The sequence below is a fragment of the Lynx rufus genome, unplaced genomic scaffold (genome assembly GCF_022079265.1).
Source record: "Lynx rufus isolate CCGP_SWC_20201006 ecotype Redwood Valley unplaced genomic scaffold, mLynRuf1.p SCAF_4, whole genome shotgun sequence".
Classification (NCBI taxonomy): domain Eukaryota; kingdom Metazoa; phylum Chordata; class Mammalia; order Carnivora; family Felidae; genus Lynx; species Lynx rufus.
Window position 1 is genome coordinate 165,580,866 of NW_025814856.1, and position 25,563 is coordinate 165,606,428.

General features: G+C 54.7%; 1 protein-coding gene across 5 annotated transcripts in view; it reads left to right on the top strand.

The window, feature by feature from the left end:
• ACTR3B (actin related protein 3B) overlaps positions 1-25,563 on the top strand; it is a 93,307-nt gene that overhangs the window by 54,024 nt on the left and 13,720 nt on the right. For all 5 annotated transcript variants that reach the window (XM_047096457.1, XM_047096452.1, XM_047096455.1 and 2 more), the window contains one exon: positions 1,516-1,608. In XM_047096457.1, the coding sequence (XP_046952413.1) occupies positions 1,516-1,608 (93 nt within the window). The remainder of the gene's footprint in view (positions 1-1,515; positions 1,609-25,563) is intronic.

A 25,563-nucleotide genomic window follows, 5' to 3' on the forward strand; every position in this document is an offset into this window, starting at 1 on the left:
GGCCGCCCCGTCTGCGTGGCTGCTGCCCTCTGCCTCCGCACAGACCTCGTGGTCGAAAAGCCGGTGACCCGTTGGCCTGCAGGCGGTTGGGGAGAGCAGAGAAGGTGATGGAATTCAAAGCGAGCTCACGCTGCTGCGGAAACTAGTTTCTCTCAGGGACCAAGTGGAAGTTGCCTCTTTCTGAAAGTGGGGTGACACGTGGCCTTTCCCTCTTTCGTGACCATCCTTCCTAATCCCAGGGTTTAGCCCAGGACAGTCCATCCTGCAGGGTGGGTTAAGCTTCTGCCTGAGGGCTGGCCTTGTCCGCCGTCACGTAGTGCTTGAGAATTACACACGTCATCAGTTTAACTGTTAGTCCCAAAGAATTACTAGTTTTGCGGGAGCAGTGATTATGAGGCAGCATTTTAAGGTTTAAATGAAAGGCATTTTACTCGTATTTTGGTCTGTTTTTCTGCCTAATTCAGCTTATGTTCCCTAGGTTACAAACTGCTGCCTGTTTTGAGTTGTGTATATGACTGTTGTGTAGGGGGATGTCACACACATACGAGTTCCTACAATCTAGTCACATCGTGCTCATTCCCTCCTGCCTTTGACGACACCAACTTACAACAGCCATAAAGGTGACAGTGTCGGGTGAGCCGCTGAGCACCTGGGTCCCTGAGACTGTTGTACATTCGGGCTTTCCTTGATCCTAAAACATGCTTAAAATGCAATGTAACCGAGTTATTGATACTTCACCTTATGTAAGTTGTAGAATTAGATCTAAGGCTGTTCACTCAGCTTGCTTGTTACCGTGTTGATTGTGTCATTTTAAAGCCACCGTCATCACAGATGTACCCCTCCCCCCATCTTCTAGCCCGGTGCAGTGATCTTTCATTGACTGTGCTCTTTGTTTTTTTTTTTTTTTTTTTTTTTTGTTATATCTTGGCTGATTTTTTCATACTATGAATATTCGTAAGTGTTACTATGTACTCACCGTGTCCCTTGTTCCGTATCCCACACAATCACGCGTGTGCTCCTAATGCAAAGCTGGTCTCTTTGTCAGCCCGATCACTTTCCCTCACTAAACCCACGTGTCTCGTCTCTTTTTTTTTTTTTTTTAACGTTTATTTATTTTTGAGACAGAGAGAGACAGAGCATGTACGGGGGAGGGTCAGAGAGAGAGGGAGACACTGAGAATCCGAAACAGGCTCCGGGCTCCGAGCTGTCGGCACAGAGCCCGACGTGGGTCTCGAACTCACAGACCGCGAGCTCATGACCCGAGCTGAAGTCGGACGCTCAACCGACTGAGCCACCCAGGCGCCCCATCACACGTCTCATCTCTTAAGGGGACATATGTCATCATCACTACACACAGTCACATGGGATTCATTTGACACATTGAACATTCCAAAGTGAAGTTTTTAAAGGAATGGTGAATTCTGTATTTGTTAAAGTTACTTTTTGAGAAGAGTTTTTCTTTTGTCCTGTTGACAGAAATGTATAATGTTTCTTTTACATTTGTATGAAATTTAGTTTGCCAACCCAGACTTTATGGAGTCCATCTCGGATGTCGTCGATGAAGTAATACAGAACTGCCCCATCGACGTGCGCCGCCCGCTGTATAAGGTATAAGCCGCTTGGGTAAGGTGCTTTGACCTCGTTTCAGCACACATCCCCATTTCACTCTTGTTCGATAGGCTTTGTTCAAGGCCACTGTGGCAGTAAAATATTTTTCTTAGAGGAGTGGGGATGACCTAAATGTCTGGAAATAGTCTCATTAACCAGAAATATTTAATGTGAATATTCTAGTATCTTCTTATCTGGCAAGCTGTGTTAAGTTGGACAGTCTTAACCACAGGTACTGATGGGAAGATAAAAGCGATACTTCTCCTCATGCTTTTCGTGAATTCCACTCGTCTTGTTTCATGCATATTTAGTTCAGTGTCAAATGAGGTGTTGTCGGGAGAAGGTAGAGCCTGAGACGAAACAAAGAGAAAATGCTCATGTAATATTTTCTCCAAAGTTCTGTTTTATAAGGAGTTTTGAAACTTGAAATGAGAAAAAGCTAGCCCGTGTGATTACAGGATAAAGAAATATGGCTGACAGCCATGTGCTGGGAGCAGAAGGTAGTGGTCGGGTGGCCTTCAGTGTCAGTTAGCGTCTGCCTTAGTGTGTCACCCCATCGGCTGTCTGCCTCACACTTTATCCCGCCTTCCTCAGACTCCAGTACTTCACGCGAGAGAGGAGGGAATCAGGCTCAGCACTGCACGCAAGAGAGGAAGGAATCAGGCTCAGTACTGCGTGCGAGAGAGGAGGGAATCAGGCTCAGTTGAGGGGGCTCATTGCTAAATTTTGTTTCATCGGCAGTCTTTGAAGAGAGTGAGGTAAATCAATGTCAGTTCAAATGAAAAGATGTCAACAGTGTGTATTGTTTAGTGAGAAAGCAAGTTATAAAATTTACATATAGTATTATGTCATTTTATGTAAAAATGGAGTTCTTAGTTGCATATGAGAAAAGGATTTGAATGATTACACAATATTGGGGGTGAGGAATGGATTTTACTTTCTACTTTTTGTGTTTAAAATTATTCGAGGGGCGCCTGGGTGGCGCAGTCGGTTAAGCGTCCGACTTCAGCCAGGTCACGATCTCGCGGTCCGGGAGTTTGAGCCCCGCGTCGGGCTCTGGGCTGATGGCTCAGAGCCTGGAGCCTGTTTCCGATTCTGTGTCTCCCTCTCTCTCTGCCCCTCCCCCGTTCATGCTGTCTCTCTCTGTCCCAAAAATAAATAAACGTTGAAAAAAAAATTTAAAATTATTCGAAATTTTATGGTTAACAAATTTTTTTAAGTTTATTTATTTTGAGAGAGCACACAGTGGAGGAGGGGCAGAGAGAGAGAATCCCAAGCAGGCTCTGTGCTATCAGCACGGAGCCCGACGCAGGGCTCAAATTCATGAACCGTGAGATCAGGACCTGAGCCAAAGTTGGACGCATAATCGACTGAGCCACCAAGGTGGCCCAACAGATGTTATCTTTATTATTTGGAAAAATTCACTATATAGACAACTTTTATGGGTAAAAACAAGTTATAATTCTATTTTTATTTGTTGCATATTCTTTATATCTCTCTCCTCCAGTAAAGTGTGCAAGAAAAGGGAAACAAGACAGATGGCAGTGTTGAGGGCTTCATCTTTTTATTGTTGAAATAGCACGCGGCGTTCTTCCCACTTGTTACTCTCCCCCCACACTAGCTGTGTCTTCTCGTCCGTGAAAGTGAGGAGCAGGTGTCCACTGTTTAGTCTTCATTGCACCGTAACGGGAATGCAACTCGTGTGGCAGTTACGGATCGCTCGTGATATGGGGCGAGATTTTTCTCTGCACAGTTTAGTTCACATTCGGTGGATTGAGAGGATTCTCGAAGAAGAAATGGCCTTTGGAGAGTGTGTGGACTGAGCCCCAGACATGGGAGAAGGAGGTACCTGGGCGAACTGGAGCAAATCGGTCTCAGGCTTTCTTTGGTCCTGCTTTGTGTGTCTTGTCCCAGGACAGGTTCCTTAACCTCTGTGACTTGAACTGATGAGGTTGGGCAGGGGTGACAGAAAAGATGAGACGGTCTTTCCTTTTACCACACTGACCTGCCCGGGGTCACCTGAAGGGGTTGGCCTCTTGTCTCTTCCCTTGTAGGATGCCTGGTCCTTCCCTTCTGACCAGTAATTGCACTGGGATGCCACTTCCAGGCGTGGAAGTTTTAAGTGGCTAATAACAGAGTCATCGGAGCGAAGGAGGATTAGAAGTGGGAGAGGATGTCACTTCCAAAGTGGAGGAGGGAAAACAGGTTTTGGGGGCTGGGAACGAGAGAGTCTGCAGAGGTGGCTCAGCTCCCGGCACTTTGCCTCCTCACCACTAGGGGGATCTAGCCTCCACTTCCGATGCTTTCTGGATGCTTCCAGGTGACATTCCTGTAGCCATCACAGTAGCTACACATGCAAGTCCCTGCTTACGTTTTGTCTCCTAAATTGAGTGTCCTTCTGCTGTCACCAGTAGCTGCGGGCCGGTCGGGCCTGGGAACACAGTGTGAGAGGAGGTACTGGCTAGTTTCATCGCTTCAGGGTCATCCTGGTGGGTGAGGGCCATGGGGAGAACTTCCCTTGGTGCTGGTGGCCGTGCACACCCCCACTCGCTGGGCCGCAGGCTGGAGGAGGTGAGCACAGAGCCCGGTGTCGAGGGCCGGGCCGGTGATGGGATGTGGAGGGTGCATCGTTTAATAAGTAGCCACGGCTCCTTTGTTGAGCGCTGATACGCGTTGAGAACTGGGTTAAGCATGTTCCTCACAGCCGTGGCCTGGGGCGGCTGCGGTTTCTCTCCCCACTCCGCAGACGGACCCGAGGCAGCTGCTGGCTCCAGGCAGCCCTGCTGTGTCCGGTGGGGCCCGTCATGCGCAGTCTGTTGGTCTTTCCCTCCTCACACACATCCCTGGAGGACGATGATATCCTCCTTTACAGATCAGAAGACTGAGCTCTGAGAGCAGTTCAGGGCACGTGAGGTCACCGAGCTGCTAAGTGGTGCAGTTAGGTTTGGAGTGCAGGCCGTGTCCCACATCTTGGAAAACTCATGTGTGTTTCATCACGTGACGCAGGATGGTCCTCCAAAGACAAATTGCGTCCCTGACCACGTCACCTTTGGGCTTGTCGTTTCTCCCCTGTGGTCTTGGGAAGGGTTTAGTCGGCCGTGGTTGTCGCATTTGTGCCGAGTGCGTCTTGCGTTCTATCAGCCACACGAGTTTTTCCTTGGCCTCTGCAGTGTCATCGCGGCCTCACAGTTGGCTTAGGATTCAGGTAGGGTTGAGAGGGGGAGGCTCCGTGCCCTGTGGGGAAGAGAGGGACACAGATGGGACCGCACCCTCTTGTCCCTTTTTTAAGATATCAGGGTGGACTAGAATATGTTACCGGAAAACTTAACCCTGATACCTATGTCTGCTCAGGGGACATGTCCGGTGGGGGTGGCAGGCCACGGGCAGCACTGTGACGTGGCCAGCTGTACCGCCAGGCACTGAGGGTGGGCGGGGCGATGGAGGGTCTGTGGGCACCAGTGCCTCTGCCACGGCCACCGTGAAAGGAACTTGTTTCTAGAACACAGGGCTCGATGGGCATTGAAGCTCCGTGTAGAGGCCTGGGGGTACCTGCCAGGCACTGGCTGTCATAGCGCTTGTCCCTCACGGGGACTTTTCTGCAAAGGGCCAGACGGTGAATGCTTGTGGCTTTTCAGGCCATTCGGTCTGTGTTGCGTTTCCTCGGTCCTGCCCCAGCAGCCGTAGGCGACGCGAGCGGCTGGAGGTGCTGTGTCCTGGGAGCTGGGTCCGTTGCAGGCACCAGAGAGCCAGGAGCCCGGCCCCGACAGCGTCCCGATGGGCCCTCCGGCCTGCGTGCTTGCTTACCGGTGGCCGCTGCTGCCCTCGGGAAGCTGACTGTCAGGCCCTTTTCACTTCCGGGCTGCTCGGCCGGTGCTTGCTGAGCTTTCCCCCGCTGTCACCCCTTGTGGGGCCGTGAAGGGCTCTCCTGGGGCTTTGTGGTTCAGATTCACCCTGTTCTTTTGGTCCCCCTCCACTGCCCCTCCTCCTCGTCAGGGTGGCCGTGGCCTTGTCACGGAGAGAGCCGCCAGCCAGCGTCTGTGTTGGGGAAGCGCGCACACGTGTGGGCTTGTAGGTTTACGAAAGTTGCCTGAAGTCTCTCAGTTGGAAGATACGCTGCGAAAACTTGAGGGGAGCACGCGGTGGCCTCGCTCCAGGGAGCTGCCGGGTCAGTGTCTGGGGCCGCGTGCGCTTCCCTCCTCTGTTGCTCCTCTGCCTCCCCGCCCGGCCGGCTCCGGCGGCCCCTGCACCTGCCCCGGCTCCAGCAGGACGGAGAGACCCGGACCCAAGTAGGAGACACGGTCCGGACCGCGGAACTCAGGACTGGGAAGGAGGTGGTGCGTGTGCCGAGCCCTGGAGGATTAGCCGCGTGGGTGCGCTGCCCCTCCGGGGTGTGGGCGCTGGGCTCCTGAGCGCGTGGCCGCCGTGCGCCGTCCCTGCAGACCCCACAGCCTCACACGGGCGGCTGTGGGACCCTGGAGACCCAGCAGGACTCTGGGTGCCCTGAGGGTCTGCCCTCGGCTTCAGGGGAGGCCGTCTTCCCCTCACCCAGCTCGCTCCTCGCGGGGCCGTCTAGACCGGCCAGGCCAGGACTGATGTTTACCAGGCCCAGCCTCGGTCACTGCCGGTGGTTTCTGGGGAGGAGGAGAGCAGGAAGAGGCTTACTTTGGGCTCTGTTGGAAGCACCTGAGACAGTGCTGGCCATTGAGCTAGCACCTTGCTCGGCTAGTAGACAAGAAAGCAGAGATGGTGGAAGAATGAGAATGATAGGTGGCTTTGACAATTTAGAATCTTTAAAAAGGCAAAACAGTTTTTTAGACAAAAGTAGTCATAATCTAAGTTTTTATTTCGTTCTGGCCTGTAGAGTAGAAGGGTAGGTATTCACATGCCTCCCTTTTTAGTTCAGCTGCTACGTTACGGAGGCGGGAGGCTGGAGGGGTGCTCGTGTGAGGGTCCAGTCTTGGTAGTCCCGTGGTTTCCCCCAAAGACCAGGTTATGACAAGGAGCAGGTGCTTCGGGAAACAAGTTTTCATCCCTGGCCACCACACCAACACCTCCAGAGCGTTACAGTATACACATGCCTGGGTCTCTGTCCGGAGATTCTGATATAATTGGCCTGGGCATCTGGATTGTAAAAGCTTCCCAGATGATTCTAAGGCTCAGCGAAATGAGAACCACTGTTAGCAACTAGTTCTCTTCTGGATTAGTCAGTGTTTTGTGACTTTTATGCTTTACTTGAGGGCAAAGCCACTTTGAGTTGCTTTGTAGTGCAATTAAGTGTCTTCTACGTCTGAATTCTATGTATCTGGTATCTGGGTACCTGCTAACTGCAGGACTCCATTGTCATTCAGTTAGAGGATGTGGGTGTATATGAGAGGTGGTTCTTGTCTTCAAGAGCTTCCAAAAGCCACAAATAATACCGAGACAATTCGAATGGAACCCCTGCAAGCTAAATGTCATTCAAGTGAGTCATGCGAATTCTGGTAATTGAGGGAAGGGGCAGATTGCATTCAATGAGAGGGGATCCTGAAAGCCTTCAGAGGTGGTGGTTGAGCAGAGTCTGAGGTTCGGCCTGTGGACATGAGTGGGGAGGCCGGTGGGGGAGGGCACGTCACAGGTAGTGGTGGGAGAGCAGGGCACGTATTTCGGAAATCCGTCTTGCGGGGCACCTGGGTGGCTCAGTCGGTTAAGCGTCTGACTTCGGCCCAGGTCATGATCTCACGGGGTTTGAGTTCGAGCCCTGTATTGGGCTTTGTGCTGATAGCGTGGAGTTGGCCTGGGATTCTCTCTCTCTCTCTCTCTCTCTCTCTCCCTCTCTCTGTCCCTCCCTCACTCATGGGTGCGTACGCTCACGCACTCTCTCTCCCCCCCCCCAAAATAAATAAATAAACTTAAAAAAAGAAATCTGTTTTGGGTGGATTCTCAGGTGGTATTGAAGGCAGTCAGAAACAAATCTAGGAGGGAGGGCAGGCAGGGCTAGTGACAAGATATTGTTAAACGTGCCTTAGCGGTGGGTTGGGAGCTGTTAAGAAGTCTTATTACGTTTGTCAGGCAGGTGCGAATACATCTTGAAATGGTTCAAGGAATGATTTTTCTGTAACACACTGTTTGAATTGGGTGTACGTATTTTAATTATGGTACGGCCTTTTAAATCAGGAGGCACGTTGCAGAGTAAATGAATTATATTTATTATATTCGTTCTTAATATTGCATCAGTTCAAACATCTTTAGTATTTGAGAGAGAGAAAAATACATATTTTAGGATACTGGTTTTTTTCCCAGCCCTTTTCAAAATAGGCCTCTTATTCAGATGAAGTCCTGATTCAAGTCTGACGCGTGAACAGAGAAAAGGCAGCTGCTGTGTTTGGGGCAGGGCGGTGGGCAGAGAAGTTTCCAGAGCTCTGCTGGTTCAGCCCTGACTCTGTGCCTGTATCCCCCATAACCCTCAGCGGTGTCTCCTGCGGACGTCTCCGGAAGTGCACGGTTGTGGTGTCACCCGGGAGAGACAGCGACGCCCACCCCTGGACTTTGAGTAGCTCACTGTGACCGGAGTGGGGGAGAAATCGGTGGCGGTGTCCCCCGGACCGCGCTGAGTGCGTGTTCACCCAGCACCCGCACAAGGCCAGGCCACTGGCGACACAGATGGGCAGACCGCCATCGCGGGGTGCGGTGGGCTGTGAGGGCACAAGGGGCGCTCCCTCCGACGGGGTGCGAGGGAGGCTCCTGGTGGGCAGCGTCTGAGCCCGTGTTCTCGGCACACTTTTCTGCCGTGGTGGACACGTTCTGTATCTGTGCCCTTTAGCGCAGCTGCCACTGGGTGTAGTGGCTGCTGAGCCCTTGGAACGTGACCGGTGCGACCGAGGAACAGCATCTAGAATTTGTTCACTTAAAATTTAAGCACAAACGGCCACGCGTGGCTGCTGGCTGCTGGGACTCCCTCTGTGTCCCGAAGGCTGGTATGGCATCCTGGTCAGCAGGCGGGAAGGGTGTTCGGCTGGTGGACGTAGTCTGTTCGCGGGGCCAGGGGAGAAGGACAGCAGGGCATTTGTGTGTCCGGAGGGCCTCCCGCATCTCGACCTGACGCTGGAGGGTGGGGGCTGCGCGCGCGGGGCCCACAGGAGGGGGCGCTGCGGGCGGCTGGTACTGAGCGGGTTTGGAGGGTGGTGTGGTGGGTCTGGAGGGAGGGGCCTCGTGTGGAGTCAGCTTACCCTAAGGGCATTGACGGTTTTACGAGGGGGGGACACACAATCCAGTTCAGGTTTTAGAAGTGCTGAAGAAGTGATGGGGCCAGAAAGGCCGCCGGCCGGGTGGGACGGCACCCAGGCTGGGGAAGCCATGGCGGACAGGGCAGAGGGCGGGTGGAGAGAGAGGAGACGGGCTCCGCGGTGTCTGATGATGTTCCGATGAGGCCGGTTTCTCGCACATCTGGGACGACGGGGATGTCATTACCAGGGTAGCAAATGCAGGAGAAGGGGAGCCCACTGAGGGGTCACAAGACGAGTTCCGGCTTCCAGTGACGTGGACTTGGATCATGGGCTGTGGAGGATCGAGAAGGCCTGAGATTTTCGGGGATCATCAGTGTCACCAAGGGAGAGAGTGCCGGTGACGAGACAGGAAGGTCAGATTGTAAGGGGCGGGCAGAGGAGGAGGGCCAATGAGGCCATCAGTCAGGGTTTCCTGAGGGACAGTCAACAGGATATCCCCCCTCCGTCTCTATCTGTATGTCTGTCTGTATATATCTCTATATCTGTGTCTATGCCTGTCTGTGTGTCTAGACGTGTTTACATCTATCTGTATTTATATCTACGTATCTATTTTTGTATATCTATATATATCTTTGTATCTATAGCTATATATGTATGCTTATGTATCTATAACTATACCTCTATATCTCTATATATTTCTGTGTCTGTAATCTATATCTCTCAATATCTGTACCTCTAGATCTCTATCTAATCATCTATGTATGTATATGTCTGTATTTCCGTATGTCTATATCTCTGTGTCTGTGTATCTATATCTCTATCCCTGTATGTCTATATCTATGTCTACCTAATCATCTATCTAATCTTGCTTTAGTTCTCTATAAGATATATTGTGAAGAACCGTCCTGCTTTCAGACTGCCAGGTCCGGAACCCACAGGGCAGGCCAGCAGGCTGGAAACCCAGGCAAGAGTTGACGCTGTAGCCTTAGTGACAGGCTTCCGTCCACTCCAGCAACCTCAGTGTTTGCTCTTAAGGCGGGTCTTCATCCGTGCGACTGAGGCCCACGCACGTCACCGAGGGTGCTCGTCACGTTAACCGCATCGACGAAATACCTTCACAGCGGCACTTGGGCTAGTGCTGATGAAGTCGCCAGTGCTGTAGCCAGGCCGGGCCGACTCATAAAATTAACCATCACAGAAGCGTAGAAGGAGTAGCTGAAGAAAGAAGAACGAAAACTCTGGGGGTGCCTGAGCGGCTCAGGTCATGATCTCATGGTTGGTGGGATCCAGCCCCGTGTCGGGCTGTGTGTTGCCAGTGTGCAGCCTGCTGGGGATTCCCTCTCTCTTTCTCTGTCTCTCTGTCTCTCTGTCTCTCTGTCTCTGTGCGTGCACATGTGCGTTCTCTCTCTTTCTCTCAAAAAAGAAAACTGTGGAAGGCAAGGGAAGACAGCTGTTACCAGCCTGGTCAGGTGATGCCGATGAAGGTGGAGAGGTGGCCATCGGGCTCTCAGAGAAGAGGCTGGGAGGAGCTGGGCAGAGGCCAGATGACAGCACCCGCAGGGAATAGAGGGCCCACAAGGGGGAGAGAGGATGTGCACTCTTATGAGACGTTTGCCATTAGCTGTTTCGTCCCCCAGATCAGGCAGCTGTTTAGAGCCAACCCCAGAGAGGCACTTGGATTTTCTCGAGGACACTGGGGGGCATCCTGCAGGCCTTATTTCCATATTTCACAAACAGGCTTGTTCAGACTTTGCTGGGATTGCAGTCTCTGGGTTCCATCTGAGGCCAGAAGCTCTTGTCCCTAAAGAGGGCCAGCCTTTCAAGAGTACAGTGTATGGGTCGTTCCCCAGGAGCTTCTGACGGAGTTTTCTCACCTGCGGTGAGTGGCCGGACGGAGACTCCCCTGGGAGCATTTTACTTTGTGCTGCAGCAAACCCAATAAACCAGGAACGTGGGTTAAAGTTACACAGGATGGTGGGTAGGTGGCAGTGTATGTCTGTCAAACTGAGTTAAGATGAGATTAGAGTCTCTAGCACAGAATCTGCTAGCATGACAGAAATGGGAGTTTTTGTCATGTTTTATTTTTTATTTTATTTTATTTTATTTTATTTTATTTTATTTTATTTTATTTTATTATTTTATCTTATTTTATCTTATTTTATTTATTTATTTATTTATTTAATTTTTTAATTTTTAAAAATTTTTTTTAACGTTAATTTATTTTTGAGACAGAGAGAGACAGAGCATGAACAGGGGAGGGGCAGAGAGAGAGGGAGACACAGAATTGGAAGCAGGCTCCAGGCTCTGAGTCATCAGCCCAGAGCCCGACGCGGGGCTCGAACTCACGGACCGCGAGATCGTGACCTGAGCCAAAGTTGGACGCTCAACTGACTGAGCCACCCAGGCGCCCCAATTTTATTATTTTTTTAAACATTCATTTTTGACAGACACAGAGCGTGAGAGGGGAGGGGCAGAGAGAGAGAGGGAGACACAGACTGTGAAGCAGGCTCCAGGCTCTGAGCTGTCAGCACAAAGCCCGATGTGGGGCTCAAACCCGTGAACCACGAGATCATGACCTGAGCCAGAGTCGGATGCTCAACCGACTGAGCCTCCCAGGAGCCCCATAACTTTGTCATTGTTAATGCCATATTAGGTATTAATTAACGGAACTTACATACCGTATTTCCGTCTTTCTGACTGAGGCTTCAGGTGGCTAACCGGTTACGTGCAGTGTTACAATGGCACGTGCTGCAGTGGCCTTTCCTAGCATAAAGACGGGGCCTTTCTGTTTTTAGAGGTATTGTGTAATCGAGACTTCTATTTGACATCATGAAACAAACATTTGTGCGGCCAGGTAAGGCATTATTATGACTGCTGAGGGCTCCTGAAAAATCCAGGCAACACAGTGAGCTGAATAAATGGATCGTGCGGTCACCTTGAGTGAGAGGCGTGCTGTGCAGCTAGGATTCGTGGCCATTTAGCAAGTCGAGCCTGCGTCGTGCGTACAACTTCAGTCTAGAAAATTTACACTCTGTAGATGAGCAGAGATTATGATTTCCAACTTAACATGCATTTAGAAAGTTTGAAAAATACCAAAATCTTCAATAAGGAAAACAAGTCAACACAATAGGGATGCCCACTGTCACCACTGTTGTTTACCATAGTGTTGGAAATCCTAGCATCAGCAATCACACGATAAAATGAAAGAAAAGGCATCAAAATTGGCAAAGAAGTCAAACTTCCACTTTTTGCAGATGACATTATACTCTGCATGGAAAACCCAACAGACTCCACCAAAAGTCTTCTAGAACTGATACATGAATTCAGCAAAGTTGCAGGGTACAAAATCAATGTACAGAAATCGGTTGCATTTTTATATACCAATAATGAAGCAACAGAAAGAGAAATAAAGAAACTGATCTCATTTACAGTAGTACCAAGAACCATAAAATACCTAGGAATAAACCTAACCAAAGGTGTAAAAGATCTGTATGCTGAAAACTATAGAAAGCTTATGAAGGAAATTGAAGAAGATTCAAAGAAATGGAAAAACATTCCGTGCTCATGGATTGGAAGAATAAATATTGTTAAAATGTCAATACTACCCAAAGCTATCTACACATTCAGTGCCATCCCAATCAAAATTGCACCAGCATTCTTCTCGAAGCTAGAACAAGCAATCCTAAAATTTGTATGGAACCACAAAAGGCCCCGAATAGCCAAAGTAATTTTGAAGAAGGAAACCAAAGCGGGAGGCATCACAATCCCAGACTTCAGCCTCTACTACAAAGCTGTAATCATCAAGACAGTATGGTATTGGCACAAAAACAGACACATAGACCAATGGAACAGAGACTCCAGAATTGGGCCCACAAATGTACAGCCATCTAATCTTTGACAAAGCAGGAAAGAGGATCCATGGAAAAAAGACAGCCTCTTTAACACATGGTGCTGGGAGAAAAGACAGCCTCTTTAACACAGGTGCTGACAGCAACCTGCAGAAGAATGAAACTAGACCACTTTCTTACATTATACACAAAAATAAACTCAAAATGGATAAAGGACCTGGATGTGAGACAGGAAACCATTAAAACCCTAGAGGAGAAAGCAGGAAAAAACCTCTCTGACCTCGGCTGCAGCAATTTCTTACTCAACACATCTCCAAAGGCAAGGGAATTAAAAGCAAAAATGAACTATTGGGACCTCATGAAGGTAAAAAGCTTCTGCACCACAAAGGAAACAATCAGCAAAACTGAAAGGCAACTGACAGAATGGGAAAAGATATTTGCAAATGACATAACGGATAAAGGACTAGTATCCAAAATCTGTAAAGGACTCACCAAACTCCACAATCGAAAAACAAATAATCCAGAAAGAATTGGGCAGAAGACATGATTAGACACTTTTCCAGAGAAGACATCTAGATGGCCAACGGGCACATGAAAAGATGCTTAACGTCACTCCTCATCAGGGAAATGCAAATCAAAACCACACTGAGATAGCACCTCACGCCAGTCAGAATGACTAAAATGAACAAACCAGAGACTATAGATGCTGGCGAGGATGTGGAGAAATGGGAACCCTCTTGCACTATTGGTGGGAATGCAAATCAGTGCAGCTGCTGTGGAAAACAGTGTGGAGGTTCCTCAAAAAATTAAAAATAGATCTACCCTATGACCCAGCAATAGCACTGCTAGGAATTTACCCAAGGGATACAGGAGTGTTGATGCATAGGGGCACTTGTATCCCAATGTTTATAGCAGGACTTTCAACAATAGCCCAATTATGGAAAGAGCGTAAATGTCCATCAACTGAGGAATGGATAAAGAACATGTGGTTTGTATATATAATGGAATACTACTTGGCAAGGAGAAAGAATGAAATCTGGCCATTTGTAGCAACGTGGATGGAACTGGAGGGTATTTAAGCTAAGTGAAATAAGTTAAAGAAAGACAGATGTCATATGTTTTCACTCATACGTGGATCTTGAGAAACTTAACCGAAGACCATGGGAGAGGGGAAGGGAAAAAAAGTTACAAACAGAGAGGGAGGGAGGCAAACCATAAGAGGCTCTTAAATACAGAGAACAAACGAGGGTTGATGGGGGGTGAGGGAGAGGGGAAAATGAGTGATGGGCATTGAAGAGTGAAGGCATTGAACCTTTCTGAGCAGGCCGGTTCTGACGGGAGGGTTTGTGCTGCCTGGCGGCAGTGCCCGTCTGGGTCACCGGGTCTGGGATCGCTCCTGGATTTCCAGTTGAAATCCTGCGTGGGCCTGCAGGAGGCCCTGGTTGGGAAGGTGTCCCCAGAGCGGAGCTGACGGTGGGGGCTCCGACCCAGGACCCGTTTGTTGAGCAGTACTTACCGGCAGCTGCTATGTGCCGGTCATTGTTCCGGGCGCTGCGGGGTCAGCTGTGACCGAAACAGGAAGAAATTCCCTGCCGTCATGCTGGTTACACTCTTGTGGGGCATTCGACAAAAATAAACAAACGGGTAAAATGCATACGTGCTAAGGAGGAAGGCCTGGCAATAGCTGGGGAATGAGGATTTAGTCTCCACTAGGGGGTGGGTGCCGTGGGGGCCCTGACTTGCGATTTCCATGTGTTGTGAAGTCTTTTGTTTTCTTCCCCCCAACCTTTTAGGGATGTGAAGGCGATTCTCCGCTCATAGGTTGTACCAGAAGAGTCGGTGGCCCAGTCTTGGCCCCCGGAAGGAGTTGCCAACCCCCGGTCTCAGTCAGTGGCCGCCCTGGAATTATGCAGCGCACAACCTGCGTAGCAGCCTGGGTCTTGCGAAGTGTAGGGAGGGCTTTGTCTTAGGCCCTGAGAGAGCGGAGAAGCCATCGGAGGGGTTTGGGCATGGCAGTGACACGACAAGCCATGTTGTAACTTGATGGTCATGACTGCCATGTTGGAAGCGGGGACAGGGGTCAGGACTGAAGTCAGGAACCAGCTGGGAGGTTCCCTCGGCACCCAGCAGGACACAGTCATGGGGGTCGTGGGGAGTGGTCGGGTTTCGGCCATACTTCGGGGGTGGAGCCATCGGGGTTTTGGGAAGTAGAAGTGCAGTGTGAGAGGAAGAGCAGTGAAGGCGTGACTCAGCAACCAGAAGGAGACGCTGTCGTGAACCAGGTGGAGTGCCCGTGGCGTCATCGCCAGTCGGATCCAGGAGGGCTTCCTGCCACGTTCCTGTGGTGGTGGTGGGTTCCGTGACCTGCTGTTTCATGCGCACCTTTCAAAGACCTGCAGCTCTGGTTGCGCAGCGGGAGACAGGAGTTCCTGCCACACGTTGCAGAGCTCTCTTGATAGTTTTGAGTTTTGATAATTGTGTTTCAGCCCAATTGGTTTCCTTTGTAATCCTGCACATTTTATGCCTTTAAGAATATTATCATGGGGGCGCCTGGGTGGCTCAGTCGGTTGAGCGTACGACTCTTGGTTTCGGCTCAGGTCATGATCCCAGGGTCGTGGGATCAAACCCTGGGTTGGACCCTGAGCTGAGCGTGGAACCTGCTGGGGATTCTCCGTCTCCCTTTGCCCCTCTCCCCTGCTCACGCTCTCTCTTACTCTCTCTCCCTCTAAAGAACAAACGACACAACAACATTATTGTGGGGAGGGGTGCGTGGCTCACCGAGGTCCAGACCTCCTGCCCTAGCAGCCCCTCCCACTCTTACCTGCAGCCGCCCTCCCTGGACACCTGAGGACGCCTCCGCCTGAACGTCACTCTTGCGGTCCCCCCTCGCTATGGCGTCCAGTAACAGTCAGCCTAGAACAGGCCGTTACTTCTCAAAGCTGTCTTAAGAGGCCCTCTGCACCCCGCTTCTGTCCGCCCACCTTTCCTTTCTCCGCTCTCCTTGACAGAAGTCCTGTGCAGCTTTTCTGTGCACTTGTCCTCACCTTCTCACTTTGGTACCTCCAGACAGAACCTCACCCTCGTGGCTTTCCCCGTGCTGACCCTGTTCAGGGGGCGGGGGGCTGGGGTCCTGGACCCTCCCCTTCTGTGGCCCACCCCCTTCTGCCTCGCCACCCACTGCTTCCTGTACGGGGTAGGATGGGGGGGGGTCCTGGACCCTCCCCTTCTGTGGCCCTCCCCCTTCTGCCTCGCCACCCACTGCTTCCTGTGCAGGGTACGATGGAGGGGGGGGGTCCTGGACCCTCCCCTTCTGCGGCCCACCCCCTTCTGCCTCGCCACCCACTGCTTCCTGTACGGGGTAGGATGGGGGGGGTCCTGGACCCTCCCCTTCTGTGGCCCTCCCCCTTCTGCCTCGCCACCCACTGCTTCCTGTGCAGGGTAGGATGGGGGGGGGTCCTGGACCCTCCCCTTCTGTGGCCCACCCCCTTCTGCCTCGCCACCCACTGCTTCCTGTGCAGGGTAGGATGGGGGGGGGGTCCTGGACCCTCCCCTTCTGTGGCCCTCCCCCTTCTGCCTCGCCACCCACTGCTTCCTGTGCAGGGTAGGATGGGGGGGGGTCCTGGACCCTCCCCTTCTGTGGCCCACCCCCTTCTGCCTCGCCACCCACTGCTTCCTGTGCAGGGTAGGATGGGGGGGGTCCTGGACCCTCCCCTTCTGTGGCCCTCCCCCTTCTGCCTCGCCACCCACTGCTTCCTGTGCAGGGTAGGATGGGGGGGGGTCCTGGACCCTCCCCTTCTGTGGCCCTCCCCCTTCTGCCTCGCCACCCACTGCTTCCTGTGCAGGGTAGGATGGGGGGGGTCCTGGACCCTCCCCTTCTGTGGCCCTCCCCCTTCTGCCTCGCCACCCACTGCTTCCTGTGCAGGGTAGGATGGGGGGGGGTCCTGGACCCTCCCCTTCTGCGGCCCACCCCCTTCTGCCTCGCCACCCACTGCTTCCTGTACGGGGTAGGATGGGGGGGGGTCCTGGACCCTCCCCTTCTGTGGCCCTCCCCCTTCTGCCCCGCCACCCACTGCTTCCTGTGCAGGGTACGATGGGGGGGGGGGTCCTGGACCCTCCCCTTCTGCGGCCCACCCCCTTCTGCCTCGCCACCCACTGCTTCCTGTACGGGGTAGGATGGGGGGGGGTCCTGGACCCTCCCCTTCTGTGGCCCTCCCCCTTCTGCCCCGCCACCCACTGCTTCCTGTGCAGGGTACGATGGGGGGGGGGTCCTGGACCCTCCCCTTCTGCGGCCCACCCCCTTCTGCCTCGCCACCCACTGCTTCCTGTGCAGGGTAGGATGGGGGGGGGTCCTGGACCCTCCCCTTCTGTGGCCCTCCCCCTTCTGCCTCGCCACCCACTGCTTCCTGTATGGGGTAGGATGGGGGGCTGGGGTCCTGGACCCTCCCCTTCTGCGGCCCACCCCCTTCTGCCTCGCCACCCACTGCTTCCTGTACGGGGTAGGATGGGGGGGGGTCCTGGACCCTCCCCTTCTGTGGCCCTCCCCCTTCTGCCCCGCCACCCACTGCTTCCTGTGCAGGGTACGATGGGGGGGGGGTCCTGGACCCTCCCCTTCTGCGGCCCACCCCGTTCTGCCTCGCCACCCACTGCTTCCTGTGCAGGGTAGGATGGGGGGGGGTCCTGGACCCTCCCCTTCTGTGGCCCTCCCCCTTCTGCCTCGCCACCCACTGCTTCCTGTATGGGGTAGGATGGGGGGCTGGGGTCCTGGACCCTCCCCTTCTGCGGCCCACCCCCTTCTGCCTCGCCACCCACTGCTTCCTGTGCAGGGTAGGATGGGGGGGGGTCCTGGACCCTCCCCTTCTGTGGCCCACCCCCTTCTGCCTCGCCACCCACTGCTTCCTGTACGGGGTAGGATGGGGGGGGGGTCCTGGACCCTCCCCTTCTGCGGCCCACCCCCTTCTGCCTCGCCACCCACTGCTTCCTGTGCAGGGTAGGATGGGGGGGGGTCCTGGACCCTCCCCTTCTGTGGCCCTCCCCCTTCTGCCTCGCCACCCACTGCTTCCTGTGCAGGGTAGGATGGGGGGGGGTCCTGGACCCTCCCCTTCTGTGGCCCTCCCCCTTCTGCCTCGCCACCCACTGCTTCCTGTGCAGGGTAGGATGGGGGGGGGTCCTGGACCCTCCCCTTCTGCGGCCCACCCCCTTCTGCCTCGCCACCCACTGCTTCCTGTACGGGGTAGGATGGGGGGGGGTCCTGGACCCTCCCCTTCTGTGGCCCTCCCCCTTCTGCCCCGCCACCCACTGCTTCCTGTGCAGGGTACGATGGGGGGGGGTCCTGGACCCTCCCCTTCTGCGGCCCACCCCCTTCTGCCTCGCCACCCACTGCTTCCTGTACGGGGTAGGATGGGGGGGGGTCCTGGACCCTCCCCTTCTGCGGCCCACCCCCTTCTGCCCCGCCACCCACTGCTTCCTGTGCAGGGTAGGATGGGGGGGGGTCCTGGACCCTCCCCTTCTGCGGCCCTCCCCCTTCTGCCTCGCCACCCACTGCTTCCTGTGCAGGGTAGGATGGGGGGGGTCCTGGACCCTCCCCTTCTGCGGCCCACCCCCTTCTGCCTCGCCACCCACTGCTTCCTGTACGGGGTAGGATGGGGGGGGTCCTGGACCCTCCCCTTCTGTGGCCCTCCCCCTTCTGCCCCGCCACCCACTGCTTCCTGTGCAGGGTACGATGGGGGGGGGTCCTGGACCCTCCCCTTCTGTGGCCCACCCCCTTCTGCCTCGCCACCCACTGCTTCCTGTACGGGGTAGGATGGGGGGGGGTCCTGGACCCTCCCCTTCTGCGGCCCACCCCCTTCTGCCTCGCCACCCACTGCTTCCTGTGCAGGGTAGGATGGGGGGGGGTCCTGGACCCTCCCCTTCTGTGGCCCTCCCCCTTCTGCCTCGCCACCCACTGCTTCCTGTGCAGGGTAGGATGGGGGGGGGTCCTGGACCCTCCCCTTCTGTGGCCCTCCCCCTTCTGCCTCGCCACCCACTGCTTCCTGTGCAGGGTAGGATGGGGGGGGGTCCTGGACCCTCCCCTTCTGCGGCCCACCCCCTTCTGCCTCGCCACCCACTGCTTCCTGTACGGGGTAGGATGGGGGGGGTCCTGGACCCTCCCCTTCTGTGGCCCTCCCCCTTCTGCCCCGCCACCCACTGCTTCCTGTGCAGGGTACGATGGGGGGGGGGTCCTGGACCCTCCCCTTCTGCGGCCCACCCCCTTCTGCCTCGCCACCCACTGCTTCCTGTACGGGGTAGGATGGGGGGGGGTCCTGGACCCTCCCCTTCTGTGGCCCTCCCCCTTCTGCCTCGCCACCCACTGCTTCCTGTACGGGGTAGGATGGGGGGCTGGGGTCCTGGACCCTCCCCTTCTGCGGCCCACCCCCTTCTGCCTCGCCACCCACTGCTTCCTGTGCAGGGTAGGATGGGGGGGGTCCTGGACCCTCCCCTTCTGTGGCCCTCCCCCTTCTGCCTCGCCACCTACTGCTTCCTGTGCAGGGTAGGATGGGGGGGCGGTCCTGGACCCTCCCCTTCTGTGTCTGTCGGCTGCCTTCGTCACTGCTTATTCTCCGATGACTCCACGCTCAGTGCCTGCAGCCCAGACCAGGTCCTCTCCCATGTCCACGGGCGTCTGGCAGACCCTCGGACTCCAGGTGCCCTGAGCACAGCGCCCCTCTGGCCCCGCAGACCTGTTCCACCATAGATAGCGGCAGCTCCAGCCTTTCAGTTAGTTTTTAGGCCAGAAACTCTGGAAATCGGCTTCTTGGTTCCTTTTTTCTCTCAATTGCACATTCACCCCGTCATCAGGTTCCGCTGGTTTTGTTCTCAAAAGGTACGTGGAAGCGTCTCTCACTGCCGCGTCCGCTGCTGCCCCAGGTCAAGCCACCGTCGTTTCTCGCCAGTGCAACTAGAATAGTATCCTTAACTGGTCTCCCTTCTGACTTCAGTGTCAACGCAGTGGCCAGAGTGATACTGTTGACATCTCAGATCAGGCCCTGCGAGAAAAACCCTCCAGAGCCTTCCCAGCTCACTCGGGGTCCAAGCTGCTGGCCCTGGAAGGGCTGCACGGCTCCAGGTGACCTGGCCCGTTAATTTAGGAGCTCACATCACGCTCCTCCTGTCTGCCTTGCCTCACTCTGGACTCCTCCTTTCCTTCCTTGCTGTTTCACAAACACGCCAAGCACATTTCTACCACAGGGCCTTTGTACCTGCTGCCCCTTCTGCCTGGGAAATTCTTGCAGGTATCTACTTGACTCACTTCTTTGGTGCCTTCAAGTCCTCTCTTAAATGTTCTCTTCTAACGAGACTTCTGACCGGCCTGCTAAAAATCACGTCTCCGCCCTGTCCCTTAAACGTCCTTGCCTTGCGTGTCCTGTGCACCACCTCCCTCTGCCGCGCCTGTTACTTTCCTCCGTGTGTATGGCCGGTGTCTTCTCCGTTTTGACCTGTCAGGTTCAGCACTGACCACGGCGGGCTCTCAGTAAATGTTGCCGGGCGAATGCGCAAGAGTACGTCGAGCTTGGGGAGCTCCGAGGCAGGGAAGGGGGTGCTGCCGGACCCGGAGGGAGGCGCGTTGAGGTTCTGGCACAGGTCCCGCTGTGTGGAGGCAGGGAAGACCACAGAGCTGCGGAGGCCGTGTGGGCGTGGCCACGAGGAGGCAGGGCAGACACTGGGGTGAGATCAGAGGGGTTTGGTGTGCACTCCTAAGGAGTTTAGGCTCAATTAAGACCAAATCTAGAGTCTTACTGAAAAAAGTACTCAGAGAAGTAGGCTCAGTAAATATTTAACTGTTAAAGGAAACATTAAGTTCAAAATCGTATTTGTGGCTCAGTCAGTTGAGCGTCCGGCTTCGGCTCAGGTCAGGATCTCACGGTTCGTGGGTTCGAGCCCCGCGTCGGGCTCTGTGCTGGCAGCTCGGAGCCTGGAATCTGCTTCGGATTCTGGGTCTCCCTCTCGCTCTGCCCCTCCCCTGCTCGCACTCTGTCTCTGTCTCCCTCTCAAAAATAAATAAACATTAAAAAAACGCTTATACAAATTCAAAATTGTATTTTAAGAGGTCCTGTTGACTGCTTTACGGTGAGAGTAGTGGTCTACACTGTTTCTTTTGTAACCTCGAATACGGTATTAGATAATTAGGGCACATTAAGATGCTTTCTCTGTGTTTGGTGCTCGGCTGTGAGCCTTCTGTCCCTGCTCGTGTGTTATGATAATTTGTTCCATGGGTCTGTTTCTTTTCTATAAGGGGTTTGACTTTAGAATATTAAAGTTTTATTACTTTTGGTGCCCTTAGAACAACGTTTACTCACTCTTCCAAGTGGGAATTGGTTACAGATCCTTGAGGTAAATGTTGGTGTTTCTGAGGCACAGATTCATTGTAATGGGTGCTGTTGCTTCACTCTGAAATGAGATGGCGAGAATATATTTATCGGTCATTTCAGCGATTTCTCTTTTTCTGTCTGTTTTTCTCTCGCTCTGAAAGCGAAAGAAGCACTAAACCAAACAGATGATGCCTGTGAGCGAGACATAAATGTCAGGATGGCTCTCTGGGCACTCACTTGGGTTGAAAATAGTAAGTCTGGGTAACACTGTACCTCTCTCGTAACGCCAGTTAGGAGACGGGTCCTGTTTGCACCCGGCCGGCTGGTGGCTCCCCGCCTCCCCCGGCCAGCATCTCGCGTCTGGCCTGTCGTCAGGAGTCCTGCCCGACACGTGTCGGGAGCCATTTCTCAGAGCAGAGTGGGTGACATGTCGGCAAGAAGGATGCGGTCCCGCGGAGGAATGGTGTGGCGCGGGGGGCCTGGCCGAGGGGCCGAGGACCAGCCTTGCGGTGGCACCTTGTGGCTCCTTGTGTGGTTCATCTCTGGCATCTTCGGGGCGACACGGGCCCTGCCTGTGGACAGTGTGGACGGCCCAGGGGCTGCTGGTGCGGCGGGTGGGCCTTCTGGTCTCTTTATAAAAGAGCTTTTTCCATTCAAATTGTGCCTGGGGTGACGGGAAGGGTGTATTTTTGTAGTTGAATGTTGAGAAAGGTTTTCCTGGGTTAGTTAGGGAAATACTGAAGTTTTGATTTCCTTTTTGTAACGTACAACCTGGTTGGTGATTGTAAGAATCTGCCAACTCCCGAGGGGCCGGAAAAGTGCCAGAGCTTTCCTCTAGTTCCTGCTGCTGTGGGTGTGGTGCTTTTCCTGCCACCGTTGTTCTCTGCTGTTAGGAGATGCTGTTGGTTGACCTTGGTTGCCCGCCCCTCCCGCCCCTCCCGCCCCTCCCGCCACGCCCCGGGCAGGACTCCATTTCCCCTTCAGAGTTTCTTTACCCTGCGTCGATGCGGTGGTCCTCTGCTGTGTGTGGTGGGCACGTTGTTAGAGGCCTGATATCAAATCTTGCGGCCTCTCCGGAGCAGGGTCGCCGGGTCCTGGGGAGCCCCGTGTGCAGGAAGGCTGGGGCAGTGGCGCCGTGTGACCTGAGAAGGAAGACCCAGTAGGGAGCTCCGTTCGCGCTTTTGTGCAGATGGGTGCCAGGGCTGGAGCAGGCCCAGTGGGGGGCGTGGGGCACTGGGGACCGTCCCGCGGGGCCCGGGAGGGAGGGATGGCCCGTGCGCTCTCTGGGTCCGAGCCCTCCCCGCGGGGGCTACTCCACCTCTCTGGGCCTCAGGGTCCTCTCGGGCTGGGCCAGCGGGGCGGTAGCGTCCCCGAGTGACGCTGCTGCGGGCCAGGTGCGGGGCCTGCAACTCGGCGGACGCCCCTCCCGTGACTGCCGGCAGTGTTCCAGGTGCCGCTCCGCGTCGGGCCCCGTGGACAGCGCCTCGTGCCCCTGTGGGCTCCCGCTGATGGCCTCTTCTCGTCTTCAAGTTAAAGTTCCCAGGGGTCTTTCCCAGTTTCCTCTGCTTTCTCGTTGCAGCGGCTGCTGTTTTGGGGGTCGAGAGGGGCGCACGTCTCTCTGGGTTTCTTAACACGGGAGCGGGGCTCTTAGTCTCGGTGCCGGGGATGCTGGGCCAGAGAATCCCGTCCTGCGGGGACCGTGGGAGTCTACCGCTGGGTGCCGGGGGCGTCCCACCCTCCCGTTCCTGACCCTGGCAGACGTCTCCGGACAGTCCCGGGTGCCTCCTGCGTGCGCATCGTCCCTGGTCGAGAACCTGTGCGCTGGGGGGACGTGAGAGGACCGCCGTGCAGGAACTCCGTGGAAGTGGTCACTCCTGTTTGTGGCTCCTGAATTACTTGCTGGAGTCTTTTCCTCCCCTTTCCCCCTTTGTTCCGGAGCCGAGGAAAGCGACATCCTTCACTGTTGCCCCCACGGCCCCAGATGTTCGCCGGGGAGCCACCGCTGGCCGTGCGCCGTGCCAGTGACGCTACGCAGAGTGTGGGCGGGCCTGCCCTGCTCAGTCCCCAGTGTGTGTGTCGGGGGGTACGGTCCCACCGGCGTCGTGAGGCCTCCGCGAGAGAGCGCCCGTGCCTGGGTCCGGCCCCAGGCCACGTGCTGCCCGTGTGTTACCTTCCTCGATTTCCGTACGGACCTCAGGAGAAGATGATTTGCCTGTTGGTCTCAAAACCAGCAGAGAAGAGTGTGAGCCCCACTGGGGCTGTCGCTTGGCTCCAGTGGAGGGGGCACGGGCCAGCGCTCAGACTGGGAAGGGCCTGCACTGCCTGCTCCAGAAACAGGGTCGCTCACACGAGTGTGTGTTTACCTTTAGGATGTTGTTTTCGTGCTCTTGCCTCCTGTTCCTGTGGGGTGGGGGGTCGTGCAGAGCCCGGCTTTCTGCGTTGTGTAGTGTAAACGGCTGGTGTGTCTTCCTTTGAAAGCTGTGCCCTCCGTCCCACCCGGCAGCAGGCAGTGTGGCCGGGGAAGGCATCACAGCGGGGTCGGCATGGGGGGGCTGTGGGTGGGTGTTAGGCTGCGGCCATCTAGGGGCAGCGGAGGCTGCATCAGTGGGACGCCCCTGCCAGGCAGCTCTGTTCTCAGCAGCCTTCCCGTGTCTACACGGCAGCCTTCCCATGTCCACACGGGGCCTTCCCATGTCTACATGGCAGCCTTCCCATGTCCACGTGGGGGCCTTCCCATGACCACTCGGCAGCCTTCCTATGTCCATTTGGGGCCTTCCCGTGTCCACTTGGGGCCTTCCTGTGTCCACGCAGCGCCTTCCCGTGTCCACGCGGTGCCTTCCCGTGTCCACGCGGCGCCTTCCCGTGTCCACGCGACGCCTCTCTAGCCTGGAGGTAGAGTTCATGTCCCAGGGAAACCCGTATCATAGGCACAAGTGCAGCCTGCTAGAATGAGAGAGTCGAGAACAGCAGTCTAGAAGTGTCGCCAGGCAGAGTAAAGGCTCCAGTTTGGGCCTGCAGCTTCTGGTTAGGGGTCTGCAGTGTTACCGACCCCAAGTCGTTGCTGGGCTCCGGGACCCGCTGATCCCGTCACGCGTGTGTGGAGCATACGTGTGGACGTGCCCCCGGTAGCTCGGTGCTCTGAAGCCTAGGCAGGAGCCGAACACGAGAGAGAGACCAGTGCCCTGGCCGGGGCACTGCACACTTACCCCTGCGGCCCGGCCCCTCTGTCGTGGGTCTCCATGAAGGAAGGTGCTTGCTAGTGGGGGGCATCCAGGCGGGGGTTGAGGACGACAGGTGTGTGTTCAGAGGCAGAAGGACAGGGTGGGCAGTTACTTGTAGGCGAGCGGGTTGAGATCCAGGGTTGGTCCTCTGTAAGTCTCTTGAGATTACTGGGTCACATTAGAATTTCTCGATTCCGAGCACGGCGTGGAACCGGGGTGAGGCCTGGAGCTTGCTCGGGGCCTGGGCCACAGAGCCCGTGTTTCTGCCATCCACAGCAGCGCCTGGGAGTTACATGTTTAATAAACTTGGATTTGGCTCTACTCCTCCTTCCTCATGTGGGCGGAATACATTAGGGCAGTGAGGGGTTAGAGACACCCGGCTTCCTGAGTGGGATCGCCCCCCTCTGGCTTCCTTGCTCCGTGCATCTAGGGGGCTGCCCGTTCAGCGGGTCCTCAGTTCACCGTGGCCTTCCTCTATCACGTGCTGTTGCCCTGTTTTTAAAAATTCAACTTGGAGATCTAATTTACTTACAGTAAAATAAACCCATTTTAAGTATGGTTTGAAGAGAGTCGACAGGTTTACCTACCCGTATAATCAACACCACAGTTAAAATACAGAACACGACCGTCACCTGTACAAGGTCCCCTGTCCTCTCCCCGGCCGTCCCTGTCCCTCCCCAGCTGCTGGAGAGCACGGACCTTTCTGTCACTGCAGATCCGATTGGACTTCCCCGGGACGAGTGTGAGTGGAATCCTACCAGCATGTCCTCTGTTTCTGGCTCCTTTTACTCGGTTCGTGCTTTTAAGTTGCAGGTTAATGTAGTTCATAACTTTTGTCCCAATTAGCACCTGCTGTATGATACACTACAGTGTGTCTCCCTCCCCCCCCCCCCCCGATATAATTTGGGTTGTTTCTAGTTTCTGGCTGCCACAAAACCTTCTGCACATTTGGGTACAAGTCTGTGTGGATATATGTTTTCTTTCCTTGGGTAATTACCCAGGAGTGTGATTGCTTTATCATATGATAAATGTATGTTTAACTTTATTTATTTATTTATTGAGAGGGGGGCAAGTGAGCGAGGGGCAGAGAGAGAGAGAGAGGGAGAGAGAGAGAGAGAAGTGGGGCTCACCTGGGCTCGTGCTCACCCGCAGCCGGACTCGAGCCCACCTGCTGTGGGACTCGAACTCATGAACTGTGAGATCATGACCTGAGCCAAAGTCAGATGCTTAACAACTGAGCCACCCAGGCACTGTGTTTAACTTTATAAAGACTACCAGATGGTCCCCAAAGTGGTTGTGCCGTCGTTTACACTTCCACTGACAATGTAGAAGTTTCATT